The 26,211-nt window shown below is 32.5% G+C and overlaps 1 protein-coding gene and 1 long non-coding RNA gene across 2 annotated transcripts in view; both read right to left on the reverse strand.

The window, feature by feature from the left end:
• The window catches only part of LOC103575804 (geranylgeranyl transferase type-2 subunit alpha), a 42,660-nt gene extending 16,449 nt beyond the window's left edge, over positions 1–26,211 (reverse strand). Inside the window, exons 1-3 of the mRNA XM_008555752.3 lie at positions 25,807–26,211; positions 25,562–25,672; positions 24,993–25,111 (exon numbers count right to left, since the gene is read on the reverse strand). Coding sequence (XP_008553974.1) covers positions 24,993–25,111; positions 25,562–25,672; positions 25,807–25,809 — 233 coding nt within the window. The 5' untranslated portion in view covers positions 25,810–26,211. The remainder of the gene's footprint in view (positions 1–24,992; positions 25,112–25,561; positions 25,673–25,806) is intronic.
• On the reverse strand, positions 15,020–17,431 carry LOC128667680 (uncharacterized). The gene is made up of 3 exons (XR_008403631.1): positions 16,069–17,431; positions 15,625–15,743; positions 15,020–15,513 (listed from the first exon to the last, which is right to left on the reverse strand). It is a non-coding gene; the product is annotated as an uncharacterized LOC128667680 (long non-coding RNA).

Raw genomic sequence — 26,211 nt, forward strand, 5'->3', positions numbered from 1 at the left:
AATTAAAAATTTCGAAATTTAAATAAAATGGTTAGTTGAAAATGTTATTGGAATGAACAAAAATAATTTAGAGAAATTCTATCTTTTAGTAGTTTATTATTGAGAACAAGGATAGTGGGAGCGATGCAGAGGTCCTCTAAAAGGGACAGCTGCATAACTCCCGCGATAAGGCCGAACACCACTTTTAAGGGTTTTTCGACGAAAACTCGTAAAAGTGGTAATAAAATAGAAAATTTATGTTTCCGCTGCTTGGGAGTCCTCCGACCTAAAAGTGAAACTTTTCAGATCACTTTTGGGAATTAACGGAAATATTTTATTTAAACAAAATTTAAAATTTAAACTTAAAGAAATGAAAGACCAAGTAAGAAATATGTAATATCTAGCGAGCAATTAAATAGATAAATAAATAGTTGAGGGTATAAACAAATGAAAATACACACAGAAAAAAGAAAACTGGAATAGTTACAGAATAAAATGTAAAAACCAGTCCGTCATATTAAAAATTACAAAAATTAAAATGTATACTGTAATTTTAAAATTTTATTCTCTAAAAAATTAGTTGTTAATTAAGCAGTAATATTTACAGTTTGAAAATGTAAATCGTACGCAACAAAATGTAAAATAATTACTACTTTTTGCTCACAGAAAGTTTGTTTCTTTAAAAATCATTCATTCCTCTTCAAAACTGTAAAAATTACAGTTAAGCCGTTGTGTAACAATTAATGTATCAAATAAGAAAATTTGTTGAGTGGTTTGACAAGATTTACAGTATGAGTATTCAATTATGAACCTTAATGTAGAAAATGGAACTATTACATCTAACACTGTAATTTTAAAAATTTTTATGTCAAGTATCATCAATACCTTAGCAATCACGAACTTTTACTATTTAAAATGTAAAAATAGTAAAACTACATTTTATAATATCGTTAATAAGTTTCAGAAAATTTAATATTTACTTTTTTAACTTTTACAGTTTGACAACCATTCATTAAAGGTTGAAAATTAAAAATTTGTGTTTCAATTCCATGAAATCACTTGCATTTGAATTTGTAAATTTTACATTTTAGGCATTGAAATTTCAGACCGTACCACGGCAATTAGCTGAGTGTACGAAGATACTAATCCTACTCTATTGTCCGTAAATATTTTTGAAATAGTATATGTGAGTGCACGTTGTACTTAGCCACGCCTCAATATTAGAGGTTATAGTAATAACCCGTCCGGCATCAATGTCAAAAAGATGACATAATGTTATCAAAAAAATGTTATCTTTAAGAGCTCAGAAAAATGTTATCGTTTTGATAACTTTATTTTGAGGTCATTTAAAAGAAATCTGAAAGTTAGCAAAATGATAAATATTTATGGATGTCTCTAGAACATCAAAAAAATAACCTTCTTATGGGACTATTATAACCTCAACTTTCGTCAGCTAATGTCATTGTAACCTGTAAGTACCAATGATTGTAAACATTATTTATTGATTCTGCTCTAATGTAATTACATATAATTAGTTATTATAAATACAATAACAAAATGTCGAAAAGAAAAATTTTTTTTGAAGTTGTGGAAAGATAAAAAAAATATACGAATACGGTATTTTTCAAATAAATTACATAATTTTGAAAATTCATCTAGTTATGAAAGTGAAACAGTAGAAAATAATTTATGCTTTGTAAGTAATAATACATCTTGTGATGGGTTGGATGCTGTTTATAATTAAAGAAATAGTAATACGAACAATAATATTGGTGGCGAAAAACTTAATGAAAATGAAATAAGTAATTACAGTTCTGACAGTGAAACTAGTGGCAATTCTGACTCACGTATATTATCGATCTGTAATCAATTAAAAAAGAATGCTTTAATAGCTATCAATGAAACAAGTTTATTATCGAAACTAGCTTAGTGGGTGACTGATTCCAATATATAACGTGAAGCAGCGAATAAAATCCTAAAAATATTAAAAACATCGAATCAAGAAGAAATCAGTCATCTACCTCTTGATTCTCAGACCTTACTTGGTATACCGGAAACACCGATAGTAACTCATGAAGTTCCTCCTGGTCAATATTTTCATTACGGATTAAAAAATGCCTTGACTAATCAATTGAGAATTATTGATAATTATACTCTACCGGTCTTGATTGCACTATTAAAAATTTCGATAGTAAATTTACAACAAAAGTGTTGGAAGTTTTTACGCACAACAATTTAGTAATAATACCATTTAGTTTTGTAAATTTACTATGCGACTCATTCCAACTCCATTCAGGAAAATTATAAAATATGTATTGCATTTTTACTAAACATCTATCGAAAATTTGTTTAGCAATATTACAATACAAGTATTGTAATTTTATTAAGCAATCTGTATTGAAAATGATTTGTGATTTCAGTACGCTGTATTGTAAATTTACTAGACAATCTATTTTAACCAAGTTTACAAAAATTACAACATATTCATTGTATTTGTACTAAACATCTATCGAAAATTTATTTAATAATATTACAATACAAATGTTGTAATTTTAGTAAGCAATTCATATTGAAAATGATTTTTAATTTCAGTATGCTGTATTGTAAATTTACTAGACAATCCATTTTAACCACGTTCCCGGGTAAAAAAATTATATATAATAAAATTGCTATACAATGTATTGGATAAATTGTATATTTTGGTTCAATTAGTAGAGTCTATACTTTTTATTAAAATAATTTTCTTTTGTAAATCCAAGTTTAATTTCTAAGGAAAATTATTCATGGAAGCATTGATAATACATATTTTTATCATTATGTAATATAGAATATACTATATTACCACCAAAAATTAAACTTATCACTGTCAAAGAACAGAGTACTCGTGCGAAAATTGCTTCCAGCATCAGAATATAACACTTTTGAAATAAGTTTTTTACCAGGGACACGACAACTGGTGGGCGCGATCTCGTGGCGAGCATCAAACTACTTCCACTGCTGCTTATAGCACCGGTGACTTCCTTCTCCTACATCTATAACTTTACTCCCAAGTTATTTTTCTCTTAGTTTAAGCATTTTTTTCTTGGTTGGAGCATACCAAAATTTTTGCCTTAAAAAAATAGCACTTATTCCGAGAAAATTTATTGTTTTTAAACAAAAAAAATATAATATTACTTCAAAAAACTAACACATCTTTCTAAAAAAAAAAACTCTTAAAACGAGTAAAAATTTTTTTTGTTTAAGCATAAGAATATATTGACTTGAGGAAAAAAATTTTTGATTCAAGATAATTATTTACTAGGTGCAAGAAAATTTTAATTTTCTGAATCGTTAAAAAAAAATTTCTTGTATCAAGATTAATTTTCTTGGTTCAAGTGAACTAGATTACTTTGTGAAAAATAAGTTGTAGGAAGGGAAATGATTTACATGAAAGACTCTGTCACATTTTAAGATAAGTCTGATAGTTTCGCCGAAAATCAAATAATACTAAAATTTACTATGAATCCAACTTTGACCTCGAATAACTTTCGAAAAATTAAATTTATCGAAAAATCATAAGGAACCTCTTTTGTAGAGCAATCATTTTCCAACACAAGTATTTATATTGATTTTTCTGATACACTAATTCCCTGGTGAGTGATAAAATTCTAAGCTGTAAATAAAATTTTTCCTATGTTATTCAAACGGAAATCGAAAAATGCGATGAGCTGCCTCTAAAACTTGAATTTAAGAGCCGATCTTCTGACAGAATTTTTATTTTGATATATTTCATCAATTTCTGGTGGTGCCAAAAAAAAAAATTGTTGATTTTTGACACACCCTAATTTGTATATTATAAAATAATTCCAACTTTTAGTATTGATTACAAATGCATATTACAATTATCTGATGTTTTTGTAAATTATAACTACATAGAAAAAATAGTTAACTCGAACGGGCGTTCATCCAAGTTAAGCGGCATCGAGCATGATCGCTGCTTGGCTGGGTGACCGCTTGGCCATGCGTTGGGCTCGATCGGAGGTCTCTGTCCGTTAGGCTCGGGCTAAGGAGCTAGTGATCGGTAAAATAGGAATTTTACCGACCACTAGAGCCTCACCCAAACCGAACTGTGCTGGCAATTGGTTTTCTCTGTGGTTTCCCTTGCCCCTTTACCATCACAGCTAAGGTGGGGAAGGTAGGATATCATCGTAATGATATTGTACAGCCTAAGCACAAGTCGGGCCACAGCCGCACCATGAAGGCAGAAAAAAGAAGAAACAGTTGGAATATGAAGGCAAGCAAAAGAAGGACTCTGAGAGGCGGCGAGCCAACTGAGGAAAATGTGTACGAGCAGTTAACCAACTGTAAGGAAAGCAATAGCAATGAATAAGCAAGCAGCAGAGTGGTGAAGTGCGGCGGAGGCGCAAGAAAACGCAGAGAGCACATGGGTGACGGTGGAAGGGCAGTCAACAATGTATGTGAGGCAGAATTAAAAATAAAAAGAGCGGTAGTGTAAATATTAATGAACAAAATGTAAAAAGTTGTATGTAGCTGTACATTGCAATAAAAATTAATTAGTTAACTCGAATCCAGAAAAATCTGGAAAATCAAAATTATCTTGCACCAAGTAAATAATTATCTTGATATTTTTATCTGAAGTCAAAACTTTTTTTTTTTTTTTCAAATCGACATATTTTTATGCTTAAATTGAAAAATTTTTAATTGTTAAAATTTTTTTTATTTTTAAGTATGAGAGATATTTGTTTGAAAAAACTTTTGATTGGAAACTAGTCAACGGTTCGGTAAAATTACAAGACTCCTAAGAAAAATAATTATTTTGGCGAAATTACAATAGGTTATGTAATTTACAAGTCAGAGTTGTAAAAATACTGAAAATATTTGTAAACTTTTAATGACTTTATTGTAATTTCAGTTACAATTTTTTTTTGTAAATTTACGAAAAATTGTAGTAAATCGAATTACAAACAATGTTTGTAACTTTTGAAAACTTTTAATTGGAAATTGATCAACGGTTCGGTAAAATCACGATACGTGTAGGATTATTACATAAAAATAGTAAAACAGCAACTCATCTTAGTAGGTTTCCTAACACGTTTTGGAATATTACTCGAATTTTACTGTATATTGACAACACACTGATTTGTAATTTTACTCATATTTTGTTTTGTAAAATATTTGTAATTTTACAAAAATTTTTAACAGTGTGTCATTAATATTAATATCGATGGGCTGCCGATTGCTAAAAGTTCGACGAGTCAAGTTTATCCTATTCTTGCGCAAATTCATCCCAAAGTTTCCCAGTCATTTTTAATTGGAATATATCATGGATATGAAAAACCCATAAGTATTGACACTATGATCTACGTAAACTGATTTCTTTAAGATCTCTAAAAAATGTTATCTTTCTGACGTTTAACCGATGAGCTCTTAAAGATATCCTCAGATGGCGCGTAAGAGGCTTTTCTGATTTCTTTCTATTATCTTCGGGATATCTATTTTTGATGTCAGATCAGAAAAATGTTATCTTTAATAGCTCTGTATGTCATCTTTCTGCTGGACGGGTTCCGGTCGTGGGACCTCCATTATTACTATTTTTATTTTTATTTTTGAAAATTAAAAAAATTTTTTTTTCCTATTAAAAGTCATTAATTGCTATTTTTGTCATTATATATTATTTTTCTGTATTTTCTCACAATTCTACGCAATCAAATAGCTCGTTAAATTTGCTTACCTTTTCTTACTAAATTTTGTTTGGTAAAAAATACGTTTTTAAATGTAAACAAATTTAACGAGCTATTTGAAAAATGTTTTGATTCCGTAGAATCATGAGAAAATACTGAAAAATTATGTGAAAAATAATATATAATGACAAAAATAGCAATTAATGATTTTTAATAGGAAAAAAAAAAATTTTTTCAAATTTCAAAAATAAAAAAAAAGTAGTAATCACGGAGGTCCCACGACTGGAACCACCTGAAAAGTTGTGGATTGGATAGTACTTTGTTGTCACAAATTTTCAGGAAAAAAAAAATCAAAAGATGCATGATTTTCAGAAAACGACTTTAAAGTTTTAAAACTCAAAAATAACGCGGAAAAAATTTTCCAGAAATTATTTTTTTTTTTTTTTTCTGAAAGAACATAAAGAAACGAAACTTTTTTATTCTTTGAGTTCTTTCATTTAAACGAATTTTTAAAAAGTTATAAGCAAAAAACCATAAAAAGAGTGGTTTTTTTTTAAATTCCATATCTTTTGAACCAATGATCAAAAAAAAATCTTAAAATTTAGGAAGATGAGTTTTTTGATGAGTATTAAAATATATCAAAAAATGTCGGAAATTATAAATTAAAATTTTCAATACCGTCCGATTTGGCGTGGAATGCCCCATATATATATATATATATATATATATATATATATATATATATATATATATATGGGTGCAATGAAAAATCGGAGTGAAAATTTTTTTTCGGCGGATTATTATTCATTCATGTATTTTGAAAGTACCAAAATTTTTTTATTTATTAATATTTATATTTTATCAATTAAGATAATTTTTATTCATCATGCTATTGATTCGATCGACACGCGTGCTCGCGCCAATTTCGCGAAAATTTCCTCTTCTTTAAGTATCTGTTTTCAAATTTTGGATACCTCAAATAGTTTTCGAAATATTTGCAAAAAACCAAACCCCCTTTTTTACTAAATTGTTTATAACTTTTACAATTTTTGCGAGCCCCAATTTTTCACTTGAACATTTTCTCTAGATGCTATTTCGAATCGAATGAGTCTAAAATCATAATTTTGGATGAGATTAAACAGGTTTTCGTCAAAAAGGCACTTATTGACTAGACTATAAGTTGAAAATGTAACCAGTACTTGAATTCAGCATGACGTGTCAATCGTTGGAAGAACTACACTGAAAAAAAAATGTTAGTCCTATTGTCCTATATTAAGTCCTGTACACTTTTTTAATGGGTTGGTATTGCAAAAATGATATAAAAAAATTTAAGTATTATCGCAATACTCTGTTTAAGTGAGTGATTTATATTTTCCGTATAATACTATTGCAAGTCCAGAGAGTATAGTAAAAAAAGTTCCCGCGTAAGACTCAGCGCGTATTTCGCTTCTTTTTTCTCCGTGTTTACATTATACCTATAACCTGTACATAGTTATGTATGATCATTTACTTGACTCCCGACCGCATTGTATAACAAAAAATTCTGATAAATCATTTATAATTGTACGATCTAACCATTACTAAAATTATTATTTTATCTTTAAAGATTTTGAAAACTAATTATATAAATATTAATATACCTTGTCACATATAAGGTTAATACTCTGTGACTTATATTATAATTATTATTAATTATTCATTAATTTTTAAATAATTTTATTTTTTAAATAAATCGGTTTATTATCATTTCTTTAATCTATAGCAATATTTCTTCCCATAACCTTTCTTTTCTAATTCTGTAAATTTATGAGTGTAAGGGTTTAAGTGTAATGCTGATATGAGTTTTGCGGTGGCGCTGAAACTTGGTTTGTATATGACTGTTTCAGTGTAGTGCTCAAAAATATTGCGTTGAGATTTAAATATTGTATAAGAATATTCCCAATACCAAGTATTGCAATATCACTAAAATTTTAAGTGTCGGGCTTATAATTTTCTTTCAGAGTGGTCGTTAAAAATCAAATTTTCTCAGGCACCCCATAAAAAGCATTTTTTTAGTAAAAAAATAAGTGGAAAATTTGGTTTTTTCTTTTTAAGTAAAGAGAACACGTGCCTCAGGATGATCAAAATACATTTTGATACAATCGCGGTTTTTTAAAATACCTCATGAAATATGCAGATTTAAGAAAAAAATCATAGGAACAATTTTGTAGGAAATTAAATTCTTGACAAAAAAGTTCATATTCATTTTTTTAATAAAATGTGTGTTTATAAAGATATTTTAAAAAATATTTTTTTAGATCTTATGAATTGAGCGTTTTAAGGATTACAAATGTTGAAAATAACTTTTTTCTAAGTACATAGAAACTATAACAAGCATTAATGATCCAGAGACACGGTAGTGTCTCGCGCCAAGTACACGGTCAAACACATGTATATGTGTGAGTGTTTTGCGCCAGCCTACCTGTCTCTTTTCTTGAGTCGGAGTGGTGTTTTATGGTTACGAATTACATTTTTTTAAATTAAAACTAAAACACGGCTTATTTCTGTTTTTTCTGAATATTTGTGTCTCACTCAAAGGTTTTCAACCGAATATTATCACATTTTTTTATTATTTATCTTATAAAATATAAAAAACGTTAGAATATACTATAGTACCTTAAAATTTGATATTTTATAAATTTTTTTCATCTATAATATATGCTTATTTATTACCGTCTTAGAATAAATAGTTTCAAGAAGAAGCACGATTGATCTGTCTTGATTTTTTAAAACTAGAGAGCGCTTTCATTACCCTCGTGTGCACAAACAACGAGGCCTAATGCGTAATATTATTTTACCCATGACGAATGAATAAGCGAGTTTAGGTTAACTATTAACCCGACTGGCTACTTTAGCTTGAAATTGAGAATAATTTGGCAATGAAATTACCTTAAATTTGCTGACAGTTTTACAGCGAAAGTTAAATAGAAAAATTTGCGGTTGATTTTTCTCCAATTTAGAGGTAACTTTTTTGACTAGAAACAGAACCCACTTCGCACAGTTTGCCTAGCAAAAGTTTATTAACTTTACGAAAAAATCCTTAAATTTTTCATCAAATGTCGTCAACTTCAGGCTTTTCTGTTTTTCACGCCAATTTGTATACAACTTTTGAAGTGAATTTGCATTCTAATTCGGGTAGTAAATTCACGTCAAATTGTATGGCAAGTTGCACACCAATTGTCGTCAAAAATAAAAAAGCCCGAAATTGATGGTCATTTAACAAAAAATTAAAGGAAAATTTTATAAAAAAAACTTTTGTTAAGCAAACTCCCCAATAGCGACTTTAGCTTAAAATAGACAGTAATTTGAGATTGAAATTTGCTACCCGAATTTCCTGACAATTTAACAGCAAAAGTTGGAAAGAAAAATTTTCAGTTAATTTTTGCTCAATTTTACCCTGATAGCACGAGTTATTCGTTAAAAAGTTGGTATTCATTAGTTTGCGACCAACTTGACGACAAGTTATCAACAACTCTAGCTTTTCCAACTTTTGACTACAAGTTACCGCCAACTTTCCGAGAAAGTTGACGCCAGGGAAGAGCCGCGACCCGAGTGTAAGTTTCTGATAAAATTGAAGGCAACTTTCCGTCAACTATGGATTGCCAACTTTTGCAACCAACTTTTGCCACCAACTTTCTCACAAAGTGACCGTCAACTTATTAGATTTCCAACTTTTGCCACCAACTTTCTCAGAAAGTGACTATCAACTTTGGAAGCACCAACTTTTGCGGCCAACTTGGCGTCTAATTGCGGCTGTTAGTTGGACGCCAGTTTCTCACCAACTTGGCTATCAGGGTAGAGGTAACTTTTTACAAGAAAACAAAAGTCGGTAATGTTAATTCTTACCATTTCAGGAGGTAAGCAAATTTACAAATAAAATTGTCTACAATTTCATGGTAAAAAAAAATACTTTACAATTCTTTAAGTCAAATTAACCATAAATTGAAGTAAAAATATGTTTGAAAATTGACAACTGTTTTCTAGTCAACTTTTGAAGTTAAGTTGCATTCTAATTCGGGCAGTAAATTTGCGTCAAATTGAATAGTAAGTTGCATACAAATTTTTGTAAAAAACGGAAAAGTCTAAAGATGACGGATATTTGACGAATAATTCAAGGAAACTTTTGCAAGTAAACTTTTGCTAAAGCAAACTGTGCTATTAGGGGGTTTGCTCGGCAATTCTGATAATATGGTAAGTTTACCAGAACTCAGTTTAGCCAAAAGAAACAAACTAAAATATTTTTATATTTTTAATGTTGTTAGTCACCCGCAAGTGGCATTATCCACCACAAAGTGGTAATTTTAAATTATCCTTATTTACCCGCTCAACTGAACTTTAAGAACGGTTTTCAGATAACTTTGTCCCAGCTTTTCTCTGAAATAAAAGCTCTAAACGCAAAATAAAGACACAGACCCGATGCTTTACTCTATGAACTAGCGAAGTGCACTTTAATTTTTTGATAACTTCCATTTGTTTATGAGAAAAGCTTGGACAAAGTTCCTATTTAATGTACAAGTGCAACAGAGATAGTACCGTTTATCCAGTTGAGTGCGAATAGAGAAACAAATGAAAACGCGTCTTAAATTCAATTCTACTATATAGCTAAATGATAAGTTATGATCACGAAAGTATTTTTAATATTAAAAAATTAATCATGACCGATTCCATTAACTAAAAATACAAATCACAAAAGCGTTATGTAAATTTTATTTCAATTTAAAAAAAAAAAAATTAATTAATAAACACAAAAACATTAAAGTATTCGGACATGCATACCTAAATGGTTCATACGAGACTAAAATATAATAAAATAGTTTATAACAAAAGATAATAATATATTATTTGGAATCACCTTCCAAATGTAAAATAAAAGATGTAAGAAATAATTTTTGACGTTGATAGAAAAAGTCCGGAAAAAAGCTCCAAGTACCGTAAGTTGCTTACAAATCGATTAAAAATTGGTGTCAAGGAATCGGGATCTTTATTTTGAATAGTAATTTTATTTTTTATAAAAAAGTATAAATTCAAACGCGGGTGATAACTTCATTATAATTGTTATAAGTAAATTGTTATTTTATGTTTAACAATCATATGAAAAAATGTGTATTTACTCTGTTTAGAAAATCTTGTACACTGAAAAAAAGAAATATTTGCCCTAAATAAATCAATTTAGTTGTGGCTTTTTTAAAAATATTTCTTAATGACAAATAAATATATTTGGTACAACAAAATGAGACAGTTGATTCAAATAATTTTATAATTTGACTAAAACATATCATTAATTTGTGATAAGTAATTGATATATTTGCAGTAAAGATATTAAATTTGTGACAGACAACCTAAAATTTGGCGATACTATACATATATTTGAAGCCCTTATTTATTTGTAGCAATTGGTTCATTTCTTTATCACAAATAAATCACTTATCTCACGCAATTTAACCATTCAAATATATTATATCGTTCTCCTAATTAAATATTTATTTGGCCATATCCAAATATACGATATCTTTGGCTCAAATAAATCTTAGTTGGCTTAAATAAATCTTTTTTTTCAGTGTAGAATTCAATTAATTCCCATCGACATTTTACAAAGAATAAATAAATTCTTCAAGAAGTACTATAGTTGAATATAGGGGGTCATACATACAGCTATAAGAATCTCTATTAGATTTTTTAAGCAGGGTATTTAATGTAAGAGAAAAACTGCATAAAGATGCTTTACTTTTTGCAGTAAAAAATAACTGTTAATAATTTGCAAAAAATTAATAAAAATATTGATTAGAATCAGTTTTTCATCAAATTTGTCCTAAAAATATCCTATAACTTCTCACTACAAAAAAAAATAATTACAATAATATTTTTTTAAAAGTTAATTTAAATTTATGCGGTAAATTATAGTGTACTTTTATTGGCTAATAAAGATTAAACTGTGAGCCAATAGAATTATTTTAAACTTAAAAATGATTGGACGACAAAACATTTCGCTACTTTTTATCATAAATGAGGCGACTCAGACAAAAATTTTCTGGCAACTCTGAATTCAATTTTCCCGCAATCTGCGGTGGATATAGGACGGCAAAATGAAAAAACAAAAAAAAACTCGCATTTCTTAGTGGCTGAGATTATTTCATGTAAATATTTCGTAATATTAAAAAATTTATAATTATTGTATCAAAGGTTTTTATTCAGAAATATAAAAAACAATGGAACTCTCAGACAATATATATAGTTGCTTTGCTCTACAAAAAAAAGAGAAATCCCACCAAAAACAGATCCTCTGTAAAAAATCGTGCCAAGTACACGTTCAACTCTTTTTATGAATGAAAAAAATTTACATTACAAAAAACTATAAAATCTTGAAAACACAGAGTAACGGGTAGCATTGAAAATCATGAGAAAAATCTCAATCAAAATATATAATAAAAAAACAAATCCAAATGTATTTGGTGTGCGTTTAAACAATAAATTTTCTTGTTATCGTCATGTGTCTACAGTTTACTAAAATTCAGAATGGATCATAGGAATTGACTGTAAAATCAAGCGTGTAGTCAAAATTTACACATGCGCCAAAAAACATTGAAATGTGGTGAACAAGCTATAGAAATTAAACACGCCGTTAAACGTGTATAAAATGACTACAAAAAAACTATAATTTGCGTATGACACACATGGGATATACTCCACGTGTATTAAAATAATACACTTACTCATAGAGTGGATTTGCAGTGAATTACTTTACTCAATCAAATCGTGACGCACACCAAGTACATTCGGATTTTTTTTTTTCTTATATATTTTGATTAAGATTTTTCTCATAATTTTCAACGCTACCAGTTACTTGGTGGTTTTAAGATTTTATAGCTTTTTGTAATGTAAATTTTTTCCATTCATAAAAAGTGTTGAACGTGTACTTGGCGCGATTTTTTACAGAGGATCTGTTTTTGGTGGAATTGATATTTTAAGAGGTACGAAGTTGTCTATATTCAAGAAAAAACGTTATTTTTAACATTCGTAATCCTTAAAATGCTCAATTGATAAGATCTAAAAAAGTTTTTTTAAAATATCTTCGTAAATACACATTATAAAAAAAAATAAATATGACTTTTTTTTGTCAAGGATTTAATTTCCTACGAAATTGTTCCTATGATTTTTTTCTTTAATCTGCATATTTTACGAGATATTTAAAAAAAAACACGATGGTATCGAAAAATAAACTTTGATCATCCTGAGGCACGTGTCCTTTTTACTTAACAAGAAAAAACCAAATTCCCCCCTTATTTTTTCACTGAAAAGAAGCTTTTATGGGGTACCTAAAACAATATAATTTTTAACGACTACCCTGATATATATATGATGTAACGCAGTTTTGAGGGCACGATTGCGTCTACAATTCATATCAGATCTTAATGAAATTTTCTACACTTATTCTATGGGCAATTATCACAATTAAGTTCGAAGATGGGATAAATCGGTAGATTAGTTTAAAAGCTAGGGCTTTTTGAAATTTTCACGATTTTTCGAAAAAAATAAGTTTTTATCTACTCTCAAGTTCATATCATTTTAATACTAATACTCATAGACAATTCCCGTAAAAAGTATGTGAAAGCTTGTCTAATAAACTTTAATTTATGACCTTAAACTTTTGTTTTGACCATTTTTTCCAATAATTTGATAGCCTTCAAAATTTGAAAGGAATTAAAAACTGTGAAAAATATGATTTTCAATCCACATAACTTATGCATTTCCCATTATAATCCAATTTCATCAGTTTTATTTTATTATGAACAAAATAACCTGTAAATTTCATCAGTTTTATTTTATTGTGTAGGCGACTTATTCTATAGGCGATTATCTTGATTAAGTTCAAAGAGGAGCTAAATCGGTCGATTAGTTTTGAAGTAATTGCTGTTGGAAATTTTCAGGAATTTCCGAAAATAGTGTATTACACATCTAGGGAAGTAAAATAAGAAATGTCTCAGATCACATGTAATTGTTGGCCGAGGCGAAGCCGAGGTCAACAAACATGTGATCTGAGGCTTTCTTATTTACTTCCCGTGGTGTGTATACTATTTTTCGCGTCGACGGAGGCGGAAAACGGCAACTTCATTTTGCACAGCGGGACGAAAGTTGACGCTTTCCGCCCGGAGGCGAGAAAAATCAGTTTTTATTCACGGTTGGAGTTCATATCACGTTAAGAATGACATCCATAAATTCCTGTAAAAATAAGTTTAAAACTTGTTTAAAAAGCTGCAATTTTTGTCCTTTAACTCAAAGTTTTGACTATTAATCACAATAATTTGATAACCTTAAAATTTTGGTCACAATCAAGAAAATAACTAAATGGGGCTTTCATTCCTGATAACTTATGCATTTATAATTACAATTTAATTCGGTTAGTTCTATTGTATATCACAATATTGTGATCAAAACAATCTGTAAATTTCAAAACTATTTCATATCTTAAGGTAGTTCCAGCATGAAACCACTTCGACAGATTCGGCTGAAATTTTTTTCACAGATTTAGAATAGCTTTATTTATAAATTCCTAAAATTTCGAAATTTTTGAACGTTTAGATCACGAGATATTTGAAGACAAAGTTCGCGATTTCGAGGGTCATGTCCCATTTAAAGTATGTAAAATGTCTAGTCCCTCACTGAGAGAACAATTCATTTGAGACAAATGAGATTTGTTTCACATAAATAAATCCCATATTTGAATAGACTCATTTAATATTCATTTGAGACAAATAAATGCATTTATTTGAGCCAAAGATATGATTTATTTGGAGCATTTATTTGAATGAAATAAAGATTTCTTTATAGTTAACAAATATCTAGTTGGCACAAAGAAATCAGTTTGTTTCAACCAAATGAAGATTTTTTAACTATAAACAAATATCTTACTCGAATGTAGGTAATAAATTATTTATTTAAATATATTGTTAATTATGTTATGTGTATATGAAGTCGAGTGGGACACGGAGTAAAATGAATTGTAAAGTAAAAAAATAATATACATATACATATACATGTGTGTGTGTGTGTGTATGTGTGTGTGTGTGTGTGTGTGTGTGTGTGTGTGTGTGTGTGTGTGTGTGTGTGTGTGTGTGTGTGTGTGTGTGTGTGTGTGTGTGTGTGTGTGTGTGTGTGTGTGTGTGTGTGGTAGGGATGGATCTCTATAATTTTTATTATTGTGTGAAAAAATTATGGGTATTTTTAGAATAATTTTTCATCAAATGGAAAGAAAGTAAGCAGATTCAAGTATGTGTTGAAATGGAACATTTATTTATTATTTTTTTTATAAATCACGTTGACAAATGACAGTTTTTCCATTACCAGTAACATGCATTTTCATACATCGTCTATATATATATTTATCTAATTTTAATTCCTTTTTAGTTTCATGATTCGGAGGCATCGAAATTTCGTAGCATTTAATATGATTAATGAAACCATTATTTAAGCATTCTTTGTACATAATAAAAATATCATTTGTTTCAAATATTATTATATTCGTAATTAATCCAAATACTGGATCATTATTAGCATCATTTTTTATGTAAATAATAGACATAGGCTTATAAAAAGTTCCATTCACTTTGAGCCATGTCACAGAATATTTTTTAACATCTTGAGAATATAGGAAATTATTTTTTAAGTAATTGTTCAAAATCAAAGGAAGATTTAAATCCACTAAAGAAGTAGAAGGAATAATTTCCTGATCATCAGTAGTATTCTCTGGTAGCGCAATATGGAAGTCGTAAAATGAATCTTGCTCTTGTACTTCCTTGATGTTCTTGTTGTTTTCAATCTGTATAAATGTAAAAATAAAAAATTGAATAACAAAATAAAAATATATAAGAGAAAACTTAAATTTTGTCTTAAGACACGAAAAGAAAATGTAAAATAAGAATGAACCTACATGTTCGCGAAATTTTTTTTTTAAAGTCAATCTTGCTCCCATAAATTTAACAATTTTTTCGAGTTCATCTTTATTTTCTCATAGTTCTTGTAATAACTCTGTGTTCGTAATACCGTTTTCTGTTTCGATTTTAAAAATATATGAGAAAAGAAAGAAATTAATAAAAAACAAAATCTAAAAATAAATAATTTTTTATATCAGTAAAAGTAACGGACATATCAAAATTAAAAAAAAAATTAAATTAATTAATTAAATCTCAATGGTTGGAAATTAAAAAATTTTTACCTAAACAATTTTAATAGATTTAAAAATTAAAAAATCTTTATATATCTGTCACTTTCGCTGATATTTTGTTTTTAAAAGCAAGCAAACAACATATATTAAATTAATTTTTTTTAGTTTATAGGTTAAGCTCAATATAAAAATAAATAATAATATTCTTACCTTCAAATATGGGCAACAAATGAGATAAATTCCAAGCTGATAATAATTCTTCCATATTTAGTTTTATTATTGTTCATTAGATAATCCGTAATAACTTAATAAATAAATAACAATCATTAAATACACTCACTATGTAAGTGATGTAAACAAAACATGTGATAAATGGCGGGACGATGCTGGACGCTGGTAGCGACCGTAGCGCCACAAGTCGCAGCGTAATTTTTCAAAACCAGATTTGTTAACTATAAACAAATCTTTATTTGAATGAAATAAATGATTTTGTTCATTCAAATAGACCAACATTGAATAGTATTTGACTCAAATTATTTTTTATTTCAATAAAATAAATTTCTTTTGTGTCAAATAAATACTTTAAAATAGTTTCAAATAAATCTATTTCTTTGGCTCAAATAAATTGTTCTCTCAGTGCCCCAACTATTTTTTATTATATTAAAAAATTCTCTCGACAGAATTGGAAAAAAAGTAGGAGAGTGTCAAAAAATGTTTTTACAATAATTTAAAAAAATAAAAGTAGCGCCTCACCGTTTTGTTATCGAGATATAATAATAAAAAAAAATAATTTTCGATCCATTTCCAACTTGCCTGCTTGACAAATTATATTTGTCAGATCACTGAAACTAACAATATGTAATTGTATGTGTGAACGTCTGTGTGCCGAGGCTTCTAAATTTTTGTCTATAGTAAACACTCTGACTATAGTATACCACGCTGGAACTACCTTAAGAGTGTTTCTTCTATTATTTATGATGTTTCAATCGTACCTGTACGTCCTATAATTATAACTGGTCTTGTCATCACAATAGCGATTACAATTACAATTTAATACTAATTAAATTTTCTATACTAATTTTATAGGTAATTTTTTATCTTCATAAAGTTCGAAGGTATGCTGAATTGATTCATAAGTTCAAATGATATGTAGGAATGTTCTTAAAAAAATTTATTGCCCCCTTTTAAAGTTGCCGCTTCATTTACTCGTGACCGTTTCTCCGATCCCTTCCACTAAAACTAATTCTCGAAATGTGAAATTTATTTCAATTTTTTATACAAACTACACGGTAAATAATTCTAATTTATTTTTTTTAATGTTCTAAATATATATTTTTCTACATTATATTAGTTTTTCGTTAAAACGGTAAAACTTCGTCAAGGAAAAAAACTACAGCGTGTGTGTTATACACTTAAATACTTATATTCAAAGTTTCGAAGATTTCTTGAATTTTTGTTTGCACGTCCCGACTACCTTAAATATTGACAAGCCGCGTTGAATGATACCTTGACGATCGAAATTGGTTCATCCGTTTGAAAGTTATAGATATTTACATACATACACACACACACACACACACACACACACACACACACACACACACACACATACACACACACACACACACACACACACACACACACACACACACACACACACACACACACACACACACACACACACACACACACACACACACACACACACACACACACACACACACACACACACACACACACACACACACACACACACACACACACACACACACACACACACACACACACACACACACACACACACACACACACACACACACACACACACACACACACACACACACACACACACACACACACACACACACATACACACACATACACACGTACACACATACATACATACATACATACACACCTCTCGGGAGAAACCCAACTCCTAGAGAGCGCGTCCCTAGGTGGCGGATAGGGGAAAGCCCTCACCGGATTTCCGGTGGGTAGGGGTGAAATAAAATAGCCCCCGCGGACCAAAAGTGGTGCGAAGAGGAAGGACACCTCTATAAAATAACCACAAACAACAACAATGATGAAATGAGTGGTAGAAATAACGATATACCCTACGCGGACACGCCAACACTGGCTACCTCCGCCGACGGTTCCGATCGGGTGCAAGCCCCGGTGGCCGACGCAAGCTTCATGGATTGTGAGGGAAGCAACCTAACACTCAACTCAACGGTAGGGAACCAGGCCGCTAACGCTACTGGAACGACGGTAGGGAACCAAGCCAGGCATACTTCCGGAACAAGAAATGGAAGCAGCACTCGGGTGGACTCTTCAAACGTTCTCCTTCATCGTAGTAGATTACCCTCAGCCCCTGCTACAGAGGTCCGGCAGTCATTTGTTGAACGCCTTGGCGCAAAAATAGAAGAACTCCTTGAGTTCATTAAAACGAGAACAAACGTGCACGGCGATATCAAGCGGCTAGCAGGCTCAATCAGCACCGCGTACAACCTGGCACTAAAGGACTTCCCTGTCACTCCGCAAAAACCAGGGGAACAAGCAACGTCGACAATGCAAACGTCACCCTGGATGGTGGCGCACTCGGACCCACCATGCACCCCAAAGGAGGACACTAGAAAGGTGGGGAAAGGCCCAAAGAAAAGACCACCACCTACACCTAGTCCAACCTCAGCCTCTGACCCTCGTGCTACTAAAAAGCCGGCGCAAGATGATAACTGGAAAACAGTTCAGCATAAGGTTAGACGAGACCAGCCAACACCGAAAAAAAACAAAACCGCGCAAGAGCTCAGGCCAGCACAAAATGGGACTGAAATACAGAATGGCCATACGAAAACCCAGCACAAGGTGGAAAAGAGAAAATCCCGAAACAAAGCGGTTCTCATCAAACCGGCGACAGGGCGAACGTACGCAGAGCTTTTGAAAGAGATCAAAGCTAAAGTCAAGCCAGAGGAAAACGAGGCAAATATCAAATCGATTCGACAAACGAAGGAGGGCGGAGTACTCCTGGAGATTAGCCGTCGGTCTGGCGATGACACCGCCTTTACTGAAGCCATCAAGACAGCCATAGGTGAAAACGGTTCGGTCAAAAGACTTACTCCAATGGCCACAATTGAGATACGCGACCTAGACGGAGTGACCTCAGACGATGACATCCGCGAGGCACTAATGCGCGACTACACAGACGGCCTGGAGATAAAACGGGTAAATCTAACCAAGACTACTCCACGAGGCCAGAAGGCAGCATTTTGTGAAATAGATCTGCAAAACGCAAGTAAAGCACTTGAAACGGCCCGGATCAAAATCGGATGGGTTTACTGCCGCATCCGTTCCGTTGTAAGAGTCACTCGCTGTTTTAAATGCCTCGGATATGGCCACCAGACACGCTCCTGCAAAGGCCCAGACCGAAGCAAGAGCTGCTACAAATATGGCGGAGAAAATCATAAGTCTGCGGGTTGTGCAGAACAGCCAAGGTATTTTCTCTGTGCTACTGACGAAGGTTCCAATAATAGCCTGGGTCATATCTCGGGCTCAGGGGCATGCAAGGTATTTCGAGCGGCGCTCGCAGAAGCTAATAAGGCACAGAAATGACACGCATACTTCAAGCAAACTTGAACAGGTGCGTGCTAGCGCAAAACCTGTTCAATCAACGTGTCTACGAGGACAAAATTGACATCTGTATTATCAGTGAACAATATTCAAATCCTCAAGGCAAAACATGGTTCTCTGATAAAACGAACACCGCAGCATTATGGGTTACAAACCCGAGCAGAATAACGATTCTCAGCAGTGGATGCAGAGAAGGTTACGTCTGGATAAAAACTCCCATGACGTACTTCGTGAGTGTCTACCTGTCACCAAATGAAGGGATCAGCGTGTTCCGCCGAAAACTGGCAAACATCAAAGACACCCTCGGCGATTTTGATGGAGAAGTCATCGTTGCCGGTGACTTCAACGCCAAATCTTCTGAATGGGGGGCTACGTTCTCAGACACCAGAGGAAACGACGTCGCTGACTTTGCAGCTAGACTCGATCTCATAGTACTGAACACTGGAAACACATCAACCTTCAGGAGACCAGGGTATCAACAGTATATTCTTGATATCTCCTTGGGAACCCCAAAAATCGCCAGCAAGATCGTGGATTGGACTGTCTCTGAAGAATTTAGTGGCAGCGACCACCAGCATATAACATTTAGTGTTAGAGTGGCTCCAACTGTAACAATCAATCAAGGCACTAGAAAACGAAGGTGGAATCCCAGAAAGCTTGACTCAGAAGCTCTCCGAAAATCCCTCTCTCGAAGTTGGACATCCCTCAAATCTATTCCGACTCCTAGCAATAAAAGCGAGGCGGAGAAATTGGTCCAGAACACGATGAAAGCTATCACTAACTCCTGCGATGCCTCTATTCCACGGTCGAGAAATCGTGAATCACGTGGACCAGCCTACTGGTGGACGACGGAAATCGCTGCGCTACGGAAGAAATGTCTCGAACTCCGACGCCACGCAACAAGAGCAGCGAAGCGATTCCCGAGCCAAGAAGCACACGCCAGTGAATACAAACAGGCTAAAAAGGACTTAACACGGACCATTAAGACTAGCAAAGCTGTATTATGGAAGGAATTATGCAACGATCTGAACATGGATATATGGGGAAAGGCCTACCAAATTGTCACCAAGAAACTTGGAAAGGCTTTACCAGAAGCCCCAAAACCACCAAAAGTCATGAATAGTATCGTAGCGGAGCTATTCCCTAAACACCCTCCACGAGATAAAAGGCATTTTAAAACCAATGATGAGGTTACCTTTTTTACGACCAAAGAGCTGCAAGACGCAGCAAAGTCCCTCAAGGCTGGCAAAGCGCCTGGCCCTGACGGCATACCAGCGTCGGTGATAAAAATCGTAGCGCAGGAATTTCCGGACATGCTGCTCAACGCATATAATGCATGCCTCGTAACCGGTATTTTTCCTATCATCTGGAAGCGACAAAGACTGGTCCTTCTAGACAAAGGGAAAGCGGCTCCACAAACACCTGCATCGTTTAGACCACTCTGCATGCTAGACATCGCCGGAAAACTCCTCGAAAAGCTGGTACAAGCGAGAATTCGCGAAGATGTAGTTCAATCTGGCGACTTCTCCGAAAACCAACACGGATTTCGAAAGGGCCATTCAACTATCGGAGCGATCAAGAAAGTTATAGAAGCTGTAAGCCGGGCGTGGTCAGGTAACTTAAAGTCACGCAAGGTCTGCATCCTTCTTACCCTAGATGTGAAAAATGCCTTCAACAGCGCAAGCTGGGACGACATTATGAACGCAATGGAACACCGATTCAAAGTGAAACAAGAAAACCTGGCAATCGTTGACGATTACCTTCACGGAAGAACGCTAATCGCGGACACAATGGACGGCCCGCGCGAATACGATGTTACAGCTGGCGTGCCACAGGGTTCGGTCATAGGTCCCGACTTGTGGAATGCAGACTACGATGAGCTACTGGATTTACCACTGCCGGAACAAGTAGAACTTACCGGTTTTGCAGATGATGTCGCAGTCACGATTTTAGCAGAAAGCATCAAAGACGCAGAACTATTAGTTCGGTCAACTATTGACACTGTAGAGGCTTGGCTCGAAAAGCATCACCTAGAGCTTGCCAAGCACAAAACAGAGATGGTAGTTCTAACACGTCAGAGATGGTTCCCGACGCCTTTCAGTATAGATATCGGCGAGACAATATTGTCGTCAACGAGGGCACTACGCTATTTGGGAGTGATCATAGACACAAAACTGTCTTTTCGTGAACACCTTGACAGCGTATGCACTAAAGCCAGCAAAACGGTGTCTAACATATCAAGAATCATGACCAACGCAATAGGTCCACGAACCAAAAAAAGGAGAGTCCTTCTAGAAGTGGTCCACTCCATCTTACTCTATGGAGCGGAAATATGGGCCCATATTCTTGAGCAAAAATCTTACAGACGCAAGATCGCGGCAGTGCAACGGCGAGGAGCCCTGAGGGTTACCTGCGCATACCGCACAGTCTCTAAAGCAGCCGTACTAGTCATAGCCGGAGCCGCACCCATAGATTTACTAGCCCTAGAAAGGTCCAAACTACATAATTTGAAGCCCAGCGAGAATAACACAACGAAAGCAAGAGCAATGATAAAGACGAAAACAATGGAGGATTGGAATAACCGATGGGAGAACGGAAACACAGGCAGATGGACAGCACGCCTGATCCCCAACATCAAAGTCTGGCTTTCCCGAAACCACGGGGAGACAGACTTCTATCTAACCACATTGTTGACGGGCCACAGATCCTTCAACGCATATCTGTACAAAATGGGCCTGCACCATACCCCGATGTGCAAATACTGCCCGGATAAAAACGACGACGCCGAGCACACGTTCTTTGAGTGTGAGCGCTGGAAGAGCCTCAGAGACGGCATTGATGAAACCATCGACAACGCGCTTGGCCCGATGAACCTAGTGACTTATATGCTATTGCGAGAAGAAAATTGGAAGAAAATTGCAGCCTACGCACAGCGCCTTCTGAAAAGTAAGATATCAGAAAGAGACGATCAACATGTGAATCGACGTGAATAACGTAGCACGGACTAGGTTGAAGTAATACACATACACACATACACACATACATACATACATACACTCGGCCATCATCTTGAATTTAGTCAGAACAGCTTCCTAGAACCTCGAAACGTCGACATCTGTTGGAATTTCGATTTTCACAAATCGGGGTGAAACCAATAACTTCCCGAATTTTTGAAAATTTGCAAGTTTCTTACCGGGAAGTTAAAAAAAATTTTTTTTTAATATTTGTAATAAGTATGTTTTTTTTAATTATTTAAAATTTATTTTTCAGCAATACTTTCGTGGTAATATTTGTAAATCCTTTTTGTCTTTGACATATTATATAATTATTTAAAAAATATTGACAATATACCCTAGAAATATTTTTAGAATAGTTTGTTGATGATAAAATATACAATTTATTTTGTACATCATAATTTTTAACTTCCCGCTGAGAAAATCGACGATTTTCAAAAATTTCGGGAAGTTATTGTTTTCACACCGATTTTCGAAAATCGAGTTTTCATCAGATGTCGACGTTTTGAGGGCCTAGGAAGCTATTCTGACTATTTTCAGAATGATGTCCGAGTGTGTGTATGAATGTGTGTGTGTGTGTGTGTGCGTGTGTGTGTGTGTGTGTGTGTGTGTATGTATATGTGTGTGTGTGTGTGTGTGTGTGTGTGTGTGTGTGTGTGTGTGTGTGTGTGTGTGTGTGTGTGTGTGTGTGTGTGTGTGTGTGTGTGTGTGTGTGTGTGTGTAAACTCTTTGTAACTTTTGAACTAATGAATCGATTTGGACGGTTGAGGTGGCAATCGAAGGAGCTTGTTGGCCATCAACTATCCTAAAAATTTCAGATTATTTGATCAAATAGACTCGAAAATATTTGCGAATTACGAAAAAAAAAAATTTTTTTTTTAGTTTTTTATTGATTTCTCAAAAACGACTTATACGATCGACTTCAAAATCTAATCAGCTCTAGTATTCAATAAAACGCGTCGATTGCCACCTCAAACATCAAAATCGGATTCTTTGAGAGTTATCGCGGGAGATAGAAATGGTGAAAAACGGTTTTTTTTTAATATTTTCGAAACGACTAACGCGATAGATTTCAAATTTTAATCAGCTCTAGAATTCAATAAAACGCGCCGATTGCCACGTCAACTATCAAAATCGATTGATTAATTCAAAAGATATCGGCGTTGAAAAGTTAAAAAAAACAACATTTTATGTTATTTTTTCCGGATAAATCATAATATAACGTACTAAAATGTGCCTGATATCATACCAACTCATCTTTTTTATGGTTTCTTTTTATCATATAATGTCATCGAACTTGGTTTTAAGTTTAAATCATATTATCAACAAAAAAATCGATAAAACGTAGTTTTTAATATTTTTATCGGATATTTCATATTTTATTGTTTCTTACATGAGTCAAAACTTATTTAAATCTTGATTTTGATCCCTGACATTGATTTCTGCCTCAATGCACTTATTTTACTGAACATAATCAGGAACTAAATTTTAAAAACCGCTTCATTGATGATTTTCGATTCTTAAATTTTCAAACTTCAGCATAACAGGTAACTTGTTAGAGCTTGAAAAGATCGTAAAAAAACAATTGCATGTGATAGCATTTTCAAGCTCGAAGAGCTCGAAAATATATCTACAATAATGTTTTCGAGCTCTTTGAGGTCAAAAACATCGGGAAATTTTGGGGCTGGCCCGCAGGGTCAACCGACGCCCAGATTTTTTTTAATATATTTACAAGTGACAATAGTCTAATGTAAATAATTAAGTTCGATACAACACATGCAACATAGAGAATAAAATCTAATAATATTTGTTATTTTTCAAATAAAATTACTAATTCACCGAGGCAAACTTGAAATCGTCCAAAAATACAAAAATTTTCCTATAAATAAGTAAAAATTATTATCGCCTAATCGGCTATATTGCAATATAATAATTTTATCTTAGTGTTCTTAACTACACATTTGTCCTCAAACTTTTGATAATTGTTAATACATAAGGCGAATAATTCAATAATTGTTTTATTAATCATCATTTTAATGTTAATTAAGGTAACGTATCACAGTAGTTGGAGAAACTATTCATGCATAGTGAAATACGGTGACTAAATTGTCAGAGTAGTTGCGTTGACTATTAAAAGTAGTTACAAGAACTATTGGATAATAAACAAACTAAAATAGTCACTAGTACATTCTTTATGTGTAGGGGTGAACTAAAAAAGTATTGTTATTATTAATGCTGAAGTATAAGTTTTGAGAAATAATATTAAGTAGTTACCATAACAAAACAAAAAATGTTAGCAATGCTTAGTTGATACTACTACTTTAAAATAAATCTGGACACCGTGATACAGTACACGAAACTAGAAATATTAGTTAAGATTACTATTTTTTCATAGTCATCCCTTTCTAGATACCACAACCATCCTCTTTTCTCTCAGTGCAGGAACATAGGTAGGAATGTATTTTATTGAAAAATTTTTTATAAAGTTATTACCCTTCTCTTTTTTTGAATGCTTCACGACGAATATTCCACACTGAACTTAAATCTGGAATCTCCGATAGTATTCCCTCAGTCAGCATCAGTAATTCATCATCGTATATGTTATCATCTCTCTATTGCCAATTAAAACATTATAGAAATATAATTAATAAGTTATTTAATTAAGTATTCGTTTGATTGTAAATAAAGTTATATGCGAAAAAGCATTTGATCCTTAGTCAGAGAGTAATCGATTTGAAATATGGAAGATCAATATACAATTGTGAATACGCCTTCTATAATTCAATTAAATAATTGTCGATTACAAGTTTCAATTACTTTTTTTTACGATACTGAAAGTAGTGGACATTCAACTATTAGAGTGTTCTTATTTTCTAAAGTGTTGATTTTAATTCGAAAAAAAAAAAATTTGATAATGAGCGCCAAAAGATTTCTACAAGTTTTTGACACTCACAATTAATTTATTCATAAAAATAAGATAATCGTCTGATATCTTCTACATCGAATATCATATTATTCTTTTTTTTTTTTTTACTTTTGTTATGTAGAGTCCTAATACTAACCTTTTGAAATATCAAGTTCATAGCTTCTTTATATTTCACTACTTTCATTTGCTTTTCCTTTTTTTTTAGAGCTTCTTGTTCGGCAGAAGAACGAATTTTCAGACGTCCATGCTGAAATGAAAAATATTCAATTTGCTAATGACATATATACTTATAAATACAATTTTTTATTACATAATTAAATCTTTGGAAATATAGTTCAACGACTAGATCAATTAATGAATAGGTAATTGAGATTTATTTACCATTTTAATAGCGATTAAAAGTAAAACTTGACGTAATGAAAACTCAACGTTTCAAAAACGCTAAGACATTCGAATATTGTTGATTAAATGGGACAATATAATTATAAATTTCTAAGCAGCTAAAGATAAATTTACTAAATTTAACCTCCAAGTGAATAGATAAATATTACATTTATTTGACGTATGAACTGATTGCCAAAAACTAACATTTAATGGATGTTATCCAAATAAAATGAGACAACAAAACACGATGACCGTAACCACGCATACATAAATATGAGTTAACTAAGTTCATAAACGTAAATGGAAAATTAAAAGATAGATCTGAACTTGAAAATACTAATTGACAGGAAAACAACTTCATACTCCCAGAACTAGAGATTGTTATGTGGGGATGGGGACACT

Source organism: Microplitis demolitor, chromosome 4 (assembly GCF_026212275.2).
Source record: "Microplitis demolitor isolate Queensland-Clemson2020A chromosome 4, iyMicDemo2.1a, whole genome shotgun sequence".
NCBI lineage: Eukaryota > Metazoa > Arthropoda > Insecta > Hymenoptera > Braconidae > Microplitis > Microplitis demolitor.